Below are 19,149 nucleotides of genomic sequence, written 5' to 3' on the forward strand. Positions count from 1 at the left end.
CACATCTAAGAGAGCCTCATCTGCACCTGAGGACTCTCCTCTGCGTAAGCCACCTCACTGCTTCCTCCAGTCCAAGGCAGGGGCGTCCCGCCGCTCACCGGAAGTGAATCTCGCCGTCCAGTTCCAGCCAACGTCCTCAACCCTTGAGCCGGCCCAAGGCGGTGTCAGGGACACGCCCTATTTGGGAATATTAGTCACATAGCCTGCACCTTCTCCCCAGCTTATCTGTCCAGCTCACTCCGTCCCCGCCTCTTAGAAGATGAATCAGTAAGTAAAGAAGACGAGGGCTTCTCATTCAGGCCTCATTCCTGGGCGGTGAGTGCCATTTCCCCTCACCTTTCAGGTAAATAGAGCAGGTCTCAGCCAACTAAGATCCCTCGTTCTGAATGACCCGGGTGCTTAGTTTCCTAGCACTGCTGGTACTAACATAAGCGTAGACTAAAACAACACGTGGACTCGGGTCCCTGTCATCTGAGACGGGGAGCCCTTCCATAGCTCTTGCAGCTTTGGCAGCTCCAAGGAGTCTTCCATACACAACTTGGTTGTCCCAACCGCTTTGTGGCCACCTTCTCTGTGAACCACGACCACCCTCATACATTCTCTCTTTCTCTCTGTCAGTGTGTCTGTCTGTCTCTCTGTGTGTCTGTGTCTTTCTGTGTCTATGTATGAGTTTATGTGTCCATCTGTCTCAGTTCCTGTGTGTGTGTGTGTGTGTGTGTGTGTGTCTATGTATATATGCGTCTGTCTGTCTCTGTCTCTGTTTGTGTGTCTGTCTGTGTGTCTGTTCATCTCTATCTCTGTGTGTCTGTGTGTCTGTCTGCCTGCTTGTCTGTCTGTCTGTCCCTCTGTGTCTCTGTCTCTCTGTCTCCCTCGCTCCCATCTCGCACATCCGTCACTGTCTTCCACATCACATGCCAGGTTCCTGAGCAGCTGTCCGCATTCACCATCAAGCCCTCTCCCCGCCGTTACGAACCACACCATAATCTTCTTGAAGGCAAGCTGCTTTGTCCCACCGTGTTCCCCCACAGAACCTTACGTAAGCTGGAGGTCCTTAAGCATGGCTGAGTTCTTGTTTATCTTTATTTATACTGGGTCTGGCTCGACAGCCCAGGTTCGCCTCAAACTCGTGGTGCCCCAGCCTCGGTCTCCCAAGTCCTGAGATTACAGGTATGCAGCCCAGCACCCGATTTTAACCAAGGAAATGTCTCATCGTCTGCTTCCTTTCCTGCATTTCATAGCTCACGGATTGAGAAGCAAAACCGAGACTGGACCAGGAACTCCAGTGCCCCACTGCCCTCGAAGATAAATTTTTGAAGGCCTGCTTGCTTTTTCACATCTAATCAAAGCATTTCTGTGATATTCCCTCATTTGAAGTTTACCTTGGGGAAGCAAACACAATGCCTTCCAAGTATAATACTCTCCATATTTTGTTTTATTTTCTTCCTTGTCCAATGATGCCGTCTTTGTTCACTGGGAACAGTCAGATTTCCTGCTGATGAGGTTTCTGAGGACAAGGACAATGTCTTAGTCATCCTGTTCCCAGCACCCAGCAGTGCCTGGGTGTGTGATAAGGAAAGAGGGAGCCTGGGGAGAGGAGGAGCCTATGCTGCAACACAGGGAGGGCTCAGGGTTCTCCCAGAAGGTGGCAAGGGGCTCATCAAATCCCACAAGGCATTTGTTCTCCTGATAGTACAGATAGGAAAATGAGGCTGGGAGAGATCCCTAATGTGCCAAAACCTAGGTCTGTCTGGCTCTAGGGCTGAAGCTCTTAGCCACAAGCCCTCTGGAATTGCAGTGCAGCCTTTGATCTCCAGCCTGGGTCCAGCTCTGGGCCTGCTGACAGTGCTGAGCACAGCTCTGTCTCAGAGGTCTGTCAGATTCTGCCACTGAGGGAAGGAGAGGGGTTTGCTAATTGCCTTTGTTGTTGTTGTTGTTTGGTTTTGTTTATCTGTTTAGCGCTGTCTGTCCTGGAACTCACTCTGTTGACCAGGCTAGCCGTGAACTCAGAGATCTGCCTGCCTCTACCTCCTGAGTGCTGGGATTAAAGGTGTGCACCACCACTCTGCTGGGCAAAAGCTGAGTTTTTTTAGAAAAAATAATATGAAAAATACATAGATGTAATGTGTGTGTGCAGTTTGTAAATGCATCGATGTAATGTGTGTGCATGTGTATGTGCCATATGTGCAGTTTGTAATTGCATAGATGCAGTGTGTGGGGGCGTATGTGAGTGTGTGTGTGTGTCATATGTGTAGTTTGTAAATGTATAGATGTAATGTGTGTGTGCATATGTGTATGCAGTTTGTAAATGCATAAATGTAGTGTGTGTGCCATGTGTGCAGTTTGTAAATACATAGATGTAATGAGAGAGAGAGAGAGAGAGAGAGAGAGAGAGAAAGAGGAAGAGAGAGAGAGAGAGAGAGAGAGAGAGAGAGAGCTTTAAATCCCCCTAATGTCTTAGTAACGCCTAAGACTGTGAGCCCTCAGAGACAATGCCAGGCCCATCTGTTCCATCAGGAATTGGCCAGACCCAAAGCAAAAACCCACAGGCCAATCGGCTTTGATTATAGCTCAGCTTTCTATGACCCCAATACTTCCCAGCTCAATCAGCCAAAAATACTTCTTCTTTACCGAGGGCCGTGATTCCAAAGGACAGGAGTCAGGGATTACACAAAATAAAGAAGGAACAGCTGCGGCCTGAGCCACCACTAATGACAGGAGAAGCGGTGTCTCTGTCCCTCTCCTAGCAATGCAGCTGGCTCTAGAAGCCACAAAAAATAATCGTACTTAGCTCATTCGGAGAGGAACACAGAATGCCTTCCTTTTCAAAGATTTTATTTTATTATAAGACATATAGGTAAAAACTTGCATATTTTGAAAAAGATAAAAAAGGTAATAAAACGGACTTTTCTCAGTAAGAAATATGTTCATAAATATGCTTTATCAAATGTTAAAATGGCTATTTGCAAAATAATAATAAATAGAACACAGCTGTGGCATACAGGGATGAGGCCTTTCTATGCTTTGGGAAAGCAGTTTTTGACCATATTTAAAGAGCAATCACTCTGCACTCCAGGTTGTCAATTAGTTGAGATTTTTAAAAAGCACTTTTTATGATAGCTCCATGATTTCAAAAACAACAAAGCAAAAAAGAAGATTTGACTAAGTAGAATTTGGTGAAAATGCTTTCCTCAAAATAAACAATTGTTTAAGACACATAAGTAAACAATTTTTTGAACCTCTGAGTGCTACACGGATCAGCTCCAATGTCTGCAAATCTCTGTGGTCCCTAAGCAAACCCTGTTGGTCCGCGTCGGTCTCCCCATCGGTCTCCACCCAGCCAACTCCAGCGCCTCTCTTCACAGCCGTGACGGGGACAGTTCTGCACTGCCACTCCAAGGAGACACGTGCGCAGAAAGCCCCCCCCCCCCTTCCGACAAGCTACGCCCTTTCCCTAGGTTTCTGCAGGACTCAGGGCATCAGATTCACAGAGAACAAACCTGGGCGAAACTTAGATGATGAGGCATGCCTGTTCTAGGCATTCTTGGTAAGTTTCGAGATTCTGCTTCCCATAGAAGAGGGAATAAAAGCTCATGTGAACCCCAGACATGCCCTTAAACGAGTCTCAGGTGTCCGTGTAGCAGGCCAAGCTGTTCTACGAATAAATACTGACTCTTGACAAAGATTCCCTGCGCGTGCGCATGGTTGCCCATGAGGCTAACCTGTCGATTCCCATCCGCAATAGGGGAAGCCGTCTCTAACAATGCTTATGTAGTCAATCTAATATAGATCACTGGTCCCAGAGGCCTTCAACGATGTCCACTAGGGGGACATCTGGGTGACACAAAGTGGTTAGAGCACAGAGAGGTCATGGCAGGATTTGGACTTGAGCTTGAAGGCCATGTTCTTGTTGTTCTTGGCCACAATCTTGCCCCAGAAGCGCCTGGCTTTCCTGGGGATGCTCTCCCGCCTCTTCTGGTAGGCCAGCCTCCTCTCGTTCTTCTCCTTGCTGTCCCGGCGCAGGCGGACCTGCCGCACGATGCCCTCAAACAGCTCCTTCACGTTGTGCTGCACGGCCGCAGAGGTCTCGATGAATTTGCAGTCGAACACCACCGCGCAGGCTCTCCCTTCTGGAAAAGGAGAAGGGGAGAAGGAAGTCAGAAGGGTCGCAGAGTACGGTCCTGCACAACATGGCCGCGCTGGAGGACACGTCTCCAAAACTGCACGAGGGGTAACATCGGGCAGCAGGCCACCTTATAGGAGGAGGGAGGCAGCAGGCATGCAGCCTCTCTCATCGACTAGATGGGGAAACCGGCTGAGGTGTTTTAAAAACATGAAGGAACTCAGGCAGCTGACAGAGACAGCAAGTCCAGCCCTGCTCCATGCTCGAGCTCACACACTTTCTCCTGACTCTGTTTCCTTCCCCAAAACCTGTAATTCGAATTCTGCTACTTAGCTTTCCTCTCTTTAAAAAGATAAAAAAAAAAGTATGATGAGATGAGATCTTTTGAGGAAAAATGATGGTTTTATAAATATATAATACTGTTACATCAAACTATTCAAGCTTTTTTAAAACTCCATTGGGTTTAATAAATATGTATCCAAGTTTTAGTTTGAAAAGATATAAACACTGAATCTGTTGTGTCCTGTCCTAGCAAGACGGTCCAACTGCTTGGAGAAACTGTCTTGACTGAGCAGGGACTGAAAACGCCACATTTTATTTTTACGGTTGTACTAAATCTACATGAAACCAATACAAACAATCTTGAGGTCCCTAAAAAGAATACAGAGGCACACTCGACAAATAGGAATTATCCTTGAACGAAGGGCGAAGAAGCCTGTGTGCTTCCGTCAGTCTGATGCCCTCCTGGGAGTTTAGAAGGAGGGGCTGGGGCTCCAGAGTATTAGCCGGAGCATAAACAACCCGAGGATAACGCTATTTCGTTTGCCTCCCAAGCCAGAGCTCCCACCCCTGCATTAATAAGCCACGTTTCCTCCCCTGAACTTGAAATCTGCTTAGAGAACAGAAGTACGTGGGGCAAAGGTTAAGATTGCCAGTACATTCCTGAGGATGCTCTCTTCCCTAAAGTAACTCCGGAAGAACTCCCAAAGGGCAGTGGGGAGAGCCTGGAACCCTGAAGGAAGACTAGGATAAAGAGAACGAGAGACAGAGACTAATACAAAGGATGGGAACCAGGGGTGTCTTAGACATGAAACTCCACGGAGCACCCCACTGAACCCCTGGTTGCAGCCTTGCAATGGGGAGGGGAAGGGAACCTGCCTGCAGGCCAGCGTGTGTGGTGCAAGGGTGGTGCCCGGGACCTCACCTGACACAGACACTTCTCGGCACCGCACTAAGTCACTTTTGTTGCCGACCAAAATGATAGGGATGTCTTCTGTCTGCCGGGCCCTGCGGAGCTGGATCCTTAGCTCGGAAGCCTTCTCAAAGCTCGCTCGGTCTGTGATAGAGTAGACGATCAGGTAGGCGTCCCCAACCTGCATACAGTGATCCTGGAGCCATTCATTCTCCCCCTAAAGAAGCAAGAAGACCTGCCGTGAGCTCTGAAATTGAGATGACATTGTCACAAAGAAACTGTATGTCTGTCCCAAGTAAGAGAGAGGAAGAAAACTGCTTCCAACACGTCAGTCAGAATACACTGGTCTTCCAAGATGTCTAGGGACGAAAAGAAAGGCAGTCTGCATTGTTTCTATGCCAAAAAACTTACTTTCCAATTACTACTGGTCTGATGCATCAGCACTTTGACAAACAGTGTTTCCAATTTCGATTTAACCTGCCAAAAATAATAAATAACCTGACTTCCTAAGACCTTCCTTTTGTCTTCCCCAAAGGGTAGAATTAAGAATTCTTTGGTGAGAACAGGAGGGTTCTCAACCAACAGATGACCCTGCGAATGTGCTGGGAGGCCTAAAGCCTGCCCAAAGCCATGCTGGCGTGCAGTGTTAAGAAGGCCGGCTTCACACAAGGTGGTTTTGTGTCATTGGAAAGAAGTGGCCTCGCTTGCTTGAACTTTTCCTAAAACAAATATGCTTCTTGTGGTTTTTAAAAGAACTCAGGGCAAGCCACTGCAATTTGTTTGTTCTTTAGGGCTCGTCTGTGGACGACCTGTTCCTCCGCACACTCTCGTTCTCCAGAAGTAAGTGCTTTTAATCAAGCAAATGAGCCCACCTCCTCCGGAACATCCACTATGTGGGACAAGGTCACTCTGACCAAGCAGCCTGTCGGAAGGCAAGCCCCAGAAGAACACACCGACAGCGACGGGTCACGCATACCTTATTTTCCCACATGTCCAGGAGAATAATCGTGGCGCTCTCTCCATCAACGACCAGGGTGCGCTCATACGTGTCCTCTACAAGAGAAAGGACGTCGCTATCAGAGCCAGGTGAGGAAGAAATGCTTTGGCATAAAAGGTCCCTGACAAATTCACACTAGAAAATGTGCTCCGTGGGGGCTGAGGAGGCAGCTCTCAGTTAGTACCGTGCTCACTGCTCAAGCACGGGAACTGAGTTTGTTCCTCAGAATCCATATGAAAAGCCAAGCATGGTAACAAGCACTTGTAACCCTTGCTTTGAGGGCAGGCACAGGAACGGGTGTATCCCTAGGCATATCCCTAGGGTTCACTGGCCAGCCAGCCTAGCCAGCTCAACTCTCTCCAAATAACACTCCAAAGGTTCTCTCTCACAAAACAACACGGATGGTTCAGGAAGAACAGCCCCTGAGAATGACTTTTTAAATCCGTGTGCACACGCACACATATCCACATATACATGCTCTCACGAGAACATGTATACCCTATACATACATATACACATTGAGGGAGACAGACAGACAGAGACGGAGAATGTACTAGTGCATATACAACAAATTATGTAAATATACAAACATTTGCAAAAAACAAATGACTATTGTAAGGGCTAGGAAGATGGCTCAGTCTCTGACTTCTCCGTGTATCTGCACAAATACACACACACACACACACACACACACTACCGCTCTCCTTTGACATGTGACACACAGTCCTCCAGTCCTACTAAGACATCTCCCACAGTCTTGTATGTGGATGGCTAAATCGCTTGAATTAAAGGGAACTTATTCCCATCATTCTTGAGCCTCTTTGGAGAAAAGCCATTTATAAGGATAAATAAACCCCTGAAGAACTTTTGACCCCAATTCAAGGGACAAAGCCCTAAGGAAGCATTAATGGTAAGCTCTGTCGTGGGACATTTTAACTATAAGCTCTGTTTCCATGGGCCTCATGGAAAATCCATTGTGAGCTCCAGTGGGTGGTCCCTGAACATTTACTCAATGGAAAATTCAGGGACTCTAAGCTTAGCAATGTTTCTCCTCTGTGCAGACACACAAGAGCAAATATTTGGAGATGTCCCTAATGGGTCCATCATTTCTTTTCTTCCAGCCGCTGCCCCTTGTTTCGTTGCCTTAGGCTGTGGTGAGATGGGTTCCCACTCGCAGCCCTGGCCAGTCTAGAACTCCCAGGCTGGCCTGGAAGCTGCCCTGTAGGTGCTGGGATTACAGGAATGTGCCATCACACCTGGCTTCTCCATCTTTGAAAATAAATACACAACACAGTTTGTGTTTTCCTGTTAAATGCAACTTCACTTGGTCATGGAAACTTTCCCCCTGAACTTGGGCCTAGATTAGCAGTAGGTGAAGGGTAAGAGCAATCAAGGGCCAGAGGAGTTCCATCTGGAAAAACCCTGTCAGGTTGGAAGGGCAGGCTGTCCTGGAATTTTTCTGCAAGAGGTTTTCCCATCAACCCTGCACAATGACCCCGTGCCTACTCTGGGTTTCCTGCTTTTAATTGCAACTTTTGAAAACTGTAACTTTCATGACAGTGTATCTCTTTTGGTCCTTGTGCCTGACTCTCCTTCTTTAGGTCCCTGCGAGGCTTGTCCCTGCTAACGGGGTGTTTTCTGAATGTGCCTTTAAAATCGCACAGGAGCTCTGCACTTCCTTCCCTGAACTATGCATTTTTGCATCCTATCATCCCACCTAGCATGCAACACACACCAGTTACTTCCCGCACTGTGCTAGCCCCCTGCCCGGTTGTCTCCCTTGGACAGAGATTTGTAGCTGCTTTGCTTTCTGTGGCTCCCCTCACCCTGTGCCCACCGTGTGTTTGACCCTTTGTACACGCTCGATATAAACCTGAGCACTGAATGAATAAGCAGCCAACGCCACGGCATTGCGGCTCGGGACACACACAAACCGGAATTCAAATCTGAGGGCTGCCCTTCCTTTCCCACGTGGCTCTAAACGATGTAAATTACCCAAGGCTCAATTTTCTGACAGACTACAGAAACAGAGATGGAGATGCAGAGTGTTTATTCTGTGTGCACCGCAGGCCCACGCTGTACCACACTTACTGTTCTCTCCCCTGGTCCCCAGAACACCCTAGGATGTGTCTCCCCAATTATACCAGTGAAAAACTTCCTGGGGTGAAGAGGCTGAGCCAAGGGCACATAGCTAAAGCCTGCATCACCTCGGGGTGGAAGATTCTAAACCTGCGCCTTATATTTCAAACCCAGAGCTCTTTGCCAGACCACCTGTGTACGCGTGAGTACACGGGAGCTGCCAGCCCAGAGATGGCCTCTTCCGCCAAGCCTTTTTTGACCCCCACAGGCAGAACTCTTTCCTCTGAATTCCACTTTGTCCTCAGGATGCTGTCCCATCCCAGCCTGCTTTCCTGTTGGTGTGTGTCTGACCTCCATCGTACATTGTGAGGCACTGCCAAGAGGAAGCTCCAGGACTCTGCACCCCACTGTGCCCCGTCAAGTGCTGTGGTACGTGCTAAGTAGCTGTTTCGAAGTGAACGCATCAATGAATGGATGAGTGGGTGGATGCACGGGTGGAATCAACCATGCACAGAGAACCATAAGACCATTGCAATAGTCTGGAATGACAGCCATCTTTATTAGGAGAAATGTGGGGAGACCAGTGTGTGCACCCCCCCCCCATTAATGCTGGAAAGAGGAAACAATGCATGGGTGTGCCCTGGAAACCCTTCCTCTGGGGAAACCCAAAGCTAATGAGTCCATGCGAATAAGAGTCCACTTCTAAATCAAACAAAAGAAGGAAGACAGGGCATGTCCATCACTGAGAAGCTTCTCTATCAGAGGCTCAGGAGAGCAGGCAGTTAAGGAAGAGCCCCAGCCCCTTGCTCTCCAAAGAAACTCCTATCTTTCCCAGTTCCAACTGCAGATCAGGCAATCCCTCTATGCTTATCAGATATTACCCTCTGCGCTGATACCGCCCCCTTTGAATAGGCAAACACTTTTAGAAGCCTGTTATCCACTAACTTTTCAACTCTTCCCTCTTTAAACAAATAAAACAACACCACCTGGCCAATCCCTTCCTTGTATCAGCCCTACCAGCCCTCAGAGCAGTTTACTGTTACTTTCCTGGTACTTCTAATGCCGCCACGCTCTAAATCACAGCCCCTGGCACTGAACTCTAACAGTCGGCCATCGCTGGGTACCCAAAGCCTGCACAGGGTTATCCCACCTGCTGTGTGCTCAACAGTACCCGGAAGTTAAATCCTAGGCCTGCAAAGGACGGTGAAGGAAGTCACTTGACTCTGTCAGCCTCGGCCCCAACACCTTGAAAGTGGGGATAGTAGCATCGTATTGTTTCTATCCGTGTACACATTGCCAAAAGCACACGTGAAAGGTCTAACACAGTGCCAGCACACAGCGTGAACCCCATGCATGGTGGAGTGAAAGAGCACCAACGTGAATGATAAAAGCCCAGCCCCCACACGCAGCTTTCCCAAAGGGGTGATTCTCCATCTGCCGCTCAGGTTCTCCAAGACCCCATTCACACACAGGTAGACGAATTCCGTGATAGGCCTAGACAGCCAACAGGAGGCACGCCACAGAGCGCCCCCTCCACCACCAACGCTCACTCTGGTATCAGCCCCCCTCTTCTTCTTTCTTCTAGCACCCACCAGTCTACACTAAGAGCCAAGCAGCTGCACACCTGCCCTGTGTCTCCCTTGACTCCAGCTTAGCTACAGTCCCGAGTCCAGAAGCGAGGAGAGAAATGGATACTATGTCACTGAGTCATCATTCCTGGTGGGTCCCTGAGCTGACAGGAAGACAGCTGAGGAGAATGACATGGGCCATGGTAGTGAGGGCCAGGGTTTACACAGTTGAGTAGAGAGAAACGAGTCATAGAAGTCATCTTTCCCATCCTTGTTCCCCCCGACCCCCAAGTCTGCCATGAGGTGTACAGTTAATTGAAAGTGGAGACAGACCGTGTGAAGCGTCCAAACACTGAGCACGCCTCCCTCCATTTCTACACTGTAAATGGGGTATGCCGCTGCTCTGGGTGTGTGTGCTGATGTTGGGGCTTCAGCTGAAGGACACTGCATGGAAATAGCTGATCATTAGAGTTGTAATGTCTACCCCAGAATGTAAGGCTATCACCTGTGGTGGTATAATGTATGTTTTAATGAACTAGGTCTAGAATTAGGTAAGGAATGAATAAATAAATATTTGAAATAAGACCATATGGAAAAAAACCATCTGGAAAGCCTGCCAGACTCTACACAGGGCATTTATCATCATTTTTATAGTTTGATTTTTTTTTAAATTATGATGTTACTTCAAGTATAGCATTTGACCCAGCTACACTTGTAAATTCCTCCACTATTAGTGGACACAGCTAAATGATGTACTCTAACAGAGTTCTGTGTTCCCCCAAAATCAGTTTGGTTTTATGCATAATCACAGAAAAAGGGTCTGGGCTGATCAACTCTTCAAAAATTATCCAGGCCAGAGTCAACCTCCCTGGACCCCTCGGACTTGACCTCAGAAAGTCCCTGATGGCTCAGGCAATAGATTCTGGTGCTGTGTACGCGTGTTCTTCTCTTTGTTGTCCCAAGGGCCTGTGCAGGGACTGGGGTTGGCCTCGGCTGCCCATCTCAGTACCAAGAAGGCACTCATTTCCTCCTAATTCTGAAGATACATTTTGTTTTGATTTATTATTTTTTGAGGCAGCGACACATAGCCCAGGCTAGCCTCAACCTCACTATGTAACTGAAGATGGCCTTGAATTCCTAGTCCTTCTGCCTCTGCCTTCCCAGAGCTGGGATCACAAATGCACATCATTACACCTGGCTTCCAATGCTGCAGGAAAAATGACCCAAGCACTCTTGCTTTTCCGGCCACCAGGGCTGGGCCACCTACCTCCCAGGACCTCACAGTCGCTGTCCATGCTGTCATGCACACCTGCAAAGATGTTGGCCAAGGTAGACTTGCCCACCCCGTGCTCCCCTATAAGCACCACTCGGTAGTAGGTGCTTCCTGACTCAGAGGAGATGACGGAGTCCGTGGAGTCAGAGGACCAGCTTTGCCGGCAGTGGTCTTCCGGAGCGGTGGAGTGGCCGTTGTGGAGGTTGCAAGGGTGGGGATCCTTCTGGATCATCAGATGCCTGCCGTCAGCAGGGATGCTCCAGCGCTGCTGTGGCTGCATGCCCACAGTGCCCTGGCGCATGGTGACATTATTCAGAGTCATTGTGGGGTCCTGGGAAGCCAAGTAGACAAGATGCCAATATTAGCAAGGATGAACTAGGCCCAAGGGGGTGCAAACACGGTCCTCGTCGGTGGTCTTTCATTTGATGGGTAAGAATTAAGCATTCTTACTGTAAGGAACACCAATGAAACAGTCACCAAGGCCCTACCTAGCAAGCAAAATTTTCAGCTACAGAGAGAGAGAGAGAGAGAGAGAGAGAGAGAGAGAGAACCTGATTTCTCAAGCAGGCTGTCATTTGCGGTTCCAGTAGCATCACCAACTGCCCATAAGCTTCCTCCATCCCTAAAGTAACTTTGAAAATCCCACTGGGAGCTGGCGCAGAGGCAGCTGGAAGAACCCACTGCGTCCAGAAATGGCTTTACCATTGGCAACAAGTCTGCACCATGGGGACCAGCTGGCCAGGGTTAGCTGCTCTTGTCTAAACATGGCTCTTAATCGCACCAGCGTCTTACAGGCTTTTGTGCCTCAGTGGGAAACACGTGGCAATGACATCACTCCCCTGGCTGAGCTGGACAGGCACTTTGGGGGAACTTCCATGTTTAGTAAAGTTGCCCTGATGTTCTCCAGCTGCATGAAGAGAGCATTATTTGGGGAGTGGGGTGGCTTCTGTTTGAGGTTTATGCCTTACCTCTGCCCCCTTGCTCATGGATAGTGTTTAGCATACTATCCCTGAGCCTCGTCCTTCTGACCCCGGCAGGACCTGCTCACATTTGGACACCTCAAACTTACACAGAAAGTGCTTCGTTCTTAACGAACCTCACCCACTCCGAGATCTATTTAATTAGCTCATCTATTTAATTAGTTTCACCTTCTTGAAGTAAGTCAGAAAACCAAAAACTCAGTGAAAAGACACTCAACAACTTCCTACAACTTTCTCATTGCAAGATTTCCTCGCCTGTCAGGGCAGTCTGTTCTGCCAAGACTACCCGAGAGAACGCAGAAGCATCCACGGTTAACTCAGCAAGTGCCCCGCGTGAGCGCGAGGCTCGCACAGAGCTTACACACCCTGCTCCACACCGCGACTCCTAAGCCACTAGCCAGAACCAGCCGGTTTCTTTTTTAAGTCACTAAAAAACGGTCCCTGGGTTGGCGAACTGGGCTCCTGGCCACCTACTCGGTAAGGTGACACTTCCGTGGGAACTGAATTAAAGAACCCCCATGAGAAGCGCATCCTTTGCACCTGAACTTCTTTCTCCCATGGCAGAACTCCCAGGACAGACCTCGCCGCTGCCTAGGGGCTCCCTTCCCAACTTAAGTTCAGGGACCAGGTACGCCCCTCCCCACCGCGACTCCTGCCCGGACTGCCCCTCGGCGATGCCCTCTTACTTGGTTGCACCCGGCCGCTGGGTGGACGTCTGCCGTCTGTCGGCACAATGTCTGCTGCAATGCCTGGTGCCTGCGATGCTGGCTCCGCAACCCGAGGCTGTGTGGTATCCGCTGGCAGTGCTGCCTCCTAAAGCCACCGCTTCTGGCCGCCGTTTATAGAGCTCGGCGTCCCCGCGACGGGGCTTTTCCGTGACGTCAGCGCTCCCGCCGGGAGGGGACTCTGCAGCAAACTCTGGAGTTGCAGCCACTTGGCTAAATCAGTTACTCACAGTCATGTGATTCCCCTCGCCCCTTGAGGAGAGAGAGAGAGAGAGAGAGAGAGAGAGAGAGAGAGAGAGAGAGAGAGAGAGAGAGAGAGAGAGAGAGAGAGGATTTAAACCTTGGCCTCCTTGATTTTGTTTTATTTTCTTTCTACCAGGTGCACACTGGAAAAATACACTTAGTGCTACTTAATCGCCCTTCCCAGCAGGGCATTTGTGGTCTGTCTGAACCAAGGATGGGGAAAGAGACTGCCCTGAATTGCCAGTCCAGCTTCTCCAAGAAAGCAGACCTGCCTGAGTGAGCAAGGCTTCGGCTTCCAGGATGCGGGGCTATAGCCCCCCTAGGTGGGCAGGGCAGATTTTTGCAGTATACTTTAAGAGGCAATCGGGCTCTTCCTGCTTCGTAGCACCTTCTCTCTGGATTGGGGAGATGGGGAGCACTTCGTTCCCCTCTTCTGCCCGAGGCCCAAGGACTGGGGACCAGAGGAAAGAGCTGGGGAGACCTTGGAAAGGGCCGGTTGGCTCTGAGCAGCTGGTGATAAACACTGCCTTCCCCTGTTCTGACCACGATGCTGAAGCTCCTCAATCAGAAATTTAATCACATCCCAATTGGCGCATCTCAGAACCAAGCTGCTTGGCATGGAAGGAACAGTGGCCTGGAGCCTGGGCTTCCCGGGCATGGGGAGATACCCAGGCAGGATCCCCCGAGAGTCCTGGCTGGGAAGGACACAAGATCATAACTGCTACGGACATTTGCTAGGATTTCCAAAAACCTGTGGTGCTGGTGGACCGGGGACCTTGCTCCTTACTGCAGTTGTAGATGGAGGAACTAGAGATGCTGCAAGGGAACTTGCCCAAGGTCAGGGTTGGTGGCAGGGGCAGCATTCAGAGCCAAGTTTGAGTAACTTTGAAATTGCACCACTAAGTGACCTCTTCCCCAGGACATGGGTATTTCCCGCATGCTGTGTTTAGAGTCGTGCTAGCCTGTCCAACACATCCATCCGCTTCTCCGGCCAGCCTCTGCTCTGGGCTGGCTGGTGGCTCCTCAGGAAGCAGCCAGAAGCACCGATGTCTATTGCGGCTGCTGGACTGCTCTGGGGTACAATGGATTCCCAGTTTTCCTGCAAGCCATCTATCTGCTTTGGGAATTATCCAAGTAACTGGCTTCTGAGGCCTGTCAGGGACTAGCTTGGCAGAGATAGACTCCACCAAGTAATTTAGAGAGCTTTAGTCTCAGGGGTGGAGCCCCAATCTTATTTATGCACAAGGAAGCTGAGCCAGAGGCAAGAAGGCTACTCAGAGAGGAGATGGCCAAGCTGGAAGTGCATTCTGGGTTCGATAACGTTCTGGGTACCTCTCTTCATCCACCAAGTTCTTCCACAGGATTAGCCAGGAGGAACAGACACGGATGTAGAAAGAAAAAGAGGGAACTGGGGGAGAGAAAGAGGGGAGAAGGGAGAAATGAAGATGGAGACAGAGAGAGAGAGATGAGGAGGAGGAAGAAAGACACACAGTGTGTGTGTGTGTGTGTGTGTGTGTGTGTGAGAGAGAGAGAGAGAGAGAGAGAGAGAGAGAGAGAACAAATCCTCAAGGGCATATCCAAGTAGCTATACTGAGAATTATCCTGTTTCCTCCCAGGTTTCTTACTCTGCCAACTCTACAGACACACTGTGGGGTAAACTGCCGTGTGGAGTTTGTAAGCATATCACATCATCTCTTAATTCTACTTCTGCGCATCCAGAAGGACCTCATCCTGGGGGCTGCAATGACAGCTCAGGCAAAGGCGCTTGTATCCCTTCCAGAGGATTCGATTCCCAGCATTCATATCAAGGGGCTTACAGCTGCCTGTAACTCCAGCTCCAGGAGATCTGATGCCTTCCCCTGTGCTCTGCAGGCACCTGCACATGCACACACACCTCATACACACACACACGTGCACACACACACACACACACACACACACACACACACAATTCTTCAGGGAGATGGCTGCACAAGCATGAAGACTAAGTTCAGATCCTTAACATCCGTATAAAAACCAGGCATGGGGGCACGTGCCTGTAACCTCAATGCCGGAGAGCAGGGCAGAGACAGGCAGATACTAGGGACAGCCTGGTCAACTGGATCAGTCAGGGAAAGAGCCCATTTTATAAAAGTACGGTGGGGAGCAATAGAGGATGCCATCCAAAGAGTCAGCCTCTGGCCTCAGCTCTCATGTACAGGCAAGTACGACTACATACACACTGTCACACAAACAGACACACACACACACATGGTAGCTTCGCATATCAGTGAACGTCCTGGCCATATCCACTGCGAACTGTTTCCATACGTAAATCACTCTGCAGAAAAATGAACTGTGAAGATTGAGGAGGGAGGAGGGAGAGCAAGGATGTGTTGAAAGGAAAGAATCCTACCTTTTCAATTTTTCTGTCCCACAAGAAGACACATGAGGACAAATGAGAAAATAATAATGTAAGACAGGTTCCACCTGAATGACCATTAAATGAAAATACAGGGAGAGAGAGAAATCATGATTGCACCTCACCAGAAGCATGTTTGAGAGCCAAATCCTGTCTCCCAGAGTCCAGATGGGCTTGCCCAGGCTTCTGGCTCCAGGGGGCATATGAGGGAATGGAAGTGCCCAGAAAAGGTGCAATCAGGGCGTCTGAGCAAGTGGCAAGTTCTGAAGAGGGGAAACTGGCAGCATCTTATTGCTTTTCGTTCTGCAAATACTGTCTCCATATTCTTTCTGCCCACATTGGAAGGCTTCCTTAGGTCACAGCAAAAACGAGCAGCTGAAGTCTCGTAAAGGGGGCAGAACCTACACAAGAGCAACAAGGATCACCTTTCCTAAGCAACACCTGGGCTTTATCTCTGTCCATCCTCTCCTAAGCAATGCCTGGGCTTTATCTGTCCATCCTCGCCACGCCTCCTGTGGTTATGCCCATCTTACAGAGGCGAGGCTGTGGAATGGTCTAACATCGTCTCTGGAGAGCAGAGCTGCACTCTCGGGACCCACCCATCCCCACTGCTTTATTTCTGCACAACTGTGTTGCTCCCACAGTAGCCCAGCTCGTCCCGGTGGAGACTAGACCAACTCTCCTCCTAACTCCTCCATAGGCGTAGGCATCCGGACGATTGTCCAAAGCTGTGATCTTCCCAGGACCACATTTTCAACGGAGAGAGACTTCGTTCCTCAAAGGCGTGAGCCACAGCTCTTCTCCTAGCCCAAAGCCCTGAGGAGGAAGATTAATTTGGGGTCTCTCCATGTCACTGTGCCTCCGTCAGAACGGAGACTTGGGCAGCAGCTTCCAGTGTTTCAAATGGAATAAAAGAGGAGGCTAAAAGTAGAGGAAGAGCAAAGCCTTTGCTTCAAGATGTAAATGAGGGTACTTGCAGTGTGTCTCTCATAATCACTGCCTTAGTTAGGGTTTCTACTGCTGTGAAGTAGACACCATGACCCCGGCAAGGAAAATCACTAAATTGGAGTGACTTACATTTTCAGAGGTTCAGTCCATAGTCAGCATGGCATGACACGGTGGTGTGCCGGCAGACATGGTACTGGAGACAGAGCTGAGAGTCCTGCATCTCGACTTGCAAGCAACAGGAAGTGGTCTGAGACACCAGATGGTAGCTTGAGCATATATGAGACCTCAAAGCCCACCTCCACAGTGACATACTTTTTCCAACAAGGCCACACCCACTCCAACAAAGCCACACCTCCCAATAGTGCCACTCCCTTTGAAGGCCATTTTCTTTCAAACCACCACAATGACCCTGAATACCATGTCTTGAACACTAGGAAGGAGAGGTTATGGGTTGGCCCGGGGCTCATACATGACTGGGACTATAATACTATTCTGCAACTTCTTCTATTCCAAAAGCAATGGAAGCACTGGCTTACCTGTAATATATCCCCTCATACACAGGCATAACCAAGACAGTGCTACGGCTGGCATGCAGGGCACACATCGCGAATACTGCGTAAATGGTCTCCATTTCCCACCAACAACCAAGAAGATAACACGAATGTGTTTGCTTTCTTCTCGATGCCTTTTAAATCTAGTATTGGTCAGCCATCTGTCGCTATAATAAAATAACTAAGGTAATTAGCTTACAAAGTCAGCTTGGGGCTTGTGGTTCTGGAAGGTTCATAGTCCATGATTGGGGGTGGTTTCCTTTTCTGTGGGCCTCCAACAAGGCTTCCTATCCTGATGGGAGCAGGAGTCAGAGATAAAGCAGCTAACATCGAGCCAGAATGTTAACCAACGTCTCGCCATCCCTTCCGTGGCCTGCTCTGAGTATCAAAGGACCTCCCATCAGGCCCCACCTACCACTGGCAGAAATGCGGACTCTCTTGGGAGCCTGTCCATCTCACAGTCAGTCTCTAGGCCTTTGGGGGACTTAGAACATCCAAACTAAGGCAAGGTTTACAATTTAGCCAAGCCGTACATTCAGGCCTCACAGTCCTTACTGATCATTAGTACAGTTGACTCCAATGGGGTTTTCCCTTTTACATTAGCTACTGCCCCCTAAAGACATATGTGATCCCTGCATGGGCTGAAAGGAAAGTTGGGGAGGAGGTTTCACACCTTTCCTCCTCCCAGTGAAGCAGAGCCTCAGGGCTGGTCTCTGCTGTTCTGAAAACGGACTGAACTGTGGAAAAGCTTGTTAACTACAGATGGGGCATCAGCACAGTGCTTACTGTGACTACTGGCGCCTACAGCCACCTGCCCTCAGCTCTGCTGCCTCTTCGGGCTCAAGTTAAATTAATCCAGCAGAATTCAGGATGCAGGCAGTGGCAGAAGGAAGGGCGGCCAATGTCCTCCTGTGACTGGGAAAAAATTAGCAAGGAGAGTGGTGTGGCGAAGCTTTGCGAACAAACGAGGAGATGGGGGCCAAATACCCAGCACACATAATAGGTATCCGTCAGTCACAAAAATACTCAAGGGAGGAGCTGGGTAGGAGGCAATGTGCAAAATGGGAGCGCAAAAGGAGCCGCCCACCCACCGTGGGAAGCCTAAAGAGGGAAAGAATTACTATAGGAAAATCATTGCTTTCCAGAAGTAAGGGGGCTGCCGACTGCACAATCAAGAGAGCCCTGATTAAGGGAAAATAAAGACTGAAGAAAAAATGACTAAGAATAACCTCCCAGCACCCAGAGGCCTGCAGAATCCAGATGGGCAGCCCCTCCAGCTGCATCCCCTTAAGACCCCTCTTCTTCTCATCAGACTCCCGCTGAGCACACTTCATTCCCATTGAAGAAACTCTTAGCTAGCATCATCTACCATTCCATGAGACCAGCCTGCTGCAGGCCTTCACGAAACCAGGTCCTGTCGGTATTAATCCTGCAGACCAGACGCAGAATGCAACTGGCTGGGGAGCTGGAGAGGGACTGAGAAAAAGTAGACATTTCTTAACATTTGTTCTTTCTAAAGACAAAAAACTACACGCAGAAGGGGGTGGAAATACTGGACACGACAGATAGAGTGGGGACTGAAGGCGTGCCCACTGGTAGGGATCATTAGCACCAATGGTTACAAACTGATGGTCCATACCCTTCATGACCCAGCAATTCCACTTCCAGACGCACATCTTATTACACAAGGAAATAAAAAGAAGTGTGGTCATGAAAAGAGCAATAATCAGAAGCCGCCTCACACTATCAGTGAATAGATGCCTCATGGTGGGTGTGTATATACATATATACAACAGTAAAAGTGGGCGTCGTGCATCTACTTATTAAGAAAAATTAATATCAAGCTCATATTGATAATGTGGGAAGGCAACTGACAGGATATTGATGGGATAATCATTCATATAAACATTTTAATGTCGCACTAATTGTTTTGGTTAAATACATATTTAGTGAAGGTACAACAACAGAGAGAGAAAACCAAACAGCAGCTTCGGAACAGAAGCATTCTTGAGGGCAAGAAGGGCAATCAGATGGACCGCAGATGCTCTCAAGAGGCCAGCAAAGAGTAAGAA

The 19,149-nt window shown here is 49.2% G+C and overlaps 1 protein-coding gene across 2 annotated transcripts; it reads right to left on the reverse strand.

The window, feature by feature from the left end:
* Positions 1–2,815: 2,815 nt before the first annotated feature.
* On the reverse strand, positions 2,816–13,085 carry Gem (GTP binding protein overexpressed in skeletal muscle). 2 transcript variants are annotated; one of them, XM_087897055.1, is made up of 5 exons: positions 12,896–13,085; positions 11,224–11,560; positions 6,289–6,365; positions 5,325–5,529; positions 2,816–4,127 (listed from the first exon to the last, which is right to left on the reverse strand). In XM_087897055.1, the coding sequence occupies exons 2-5, from the start codon at positions 11,549–11,551 to the stop codon at positions 3,850–3,852; spliced, it is 888 nt and encodes a 295-aa protein (XP_087753181.1). In that variant the 5' UTR covers positions 11,552–11,560; positions 12,896–13,085; the 3' UTR covers positions 2,816–3,849. The 2 variants fall into 2 exon arrangements, with proteins under 2 accessions (XP_087753181.1, XP_087753180.1); XM_087897054.1 differs by lacking the exon at positions 12,896–13,085 and adding an exon at positions 11,932–12,020.
* Positions 13,086–19,149: the final 6,064 nt, after the last annotated feature.

This window comes from Myodes glareolus, chromosome 16, assembly GCF_982192425.1.
Source record: "Myodes glareolus chromosome 16, mMyoGla1.1, whole genome shotgun sequence".
NCBI lineage: Eukaryota > Metazoa > Chordata > Mammalia > Rodentia > Cricetidae > Myodes > Myodes glareolus.

Excerpts from the sequence above, each read along its gene's own strand:
- Gem (XM_087897054.1), bottom strand. Across the intron at positions 5,530-6,288 it reads TGGACATGTGGGAAAATAAG|GGGGAGAATGAATGGCTCCA; the intron begins GTATGCGTGACC and ends TTGCTTCTTTAG. Across the intron at positions 4,128-5,324 it reads CCGAGAAGTGTCTGTGTCAG|AAGGGAGAGCCTGCGCGGTG; the intron begins GTGAGGTCCCGG and ends CTCCTTTTCCAG.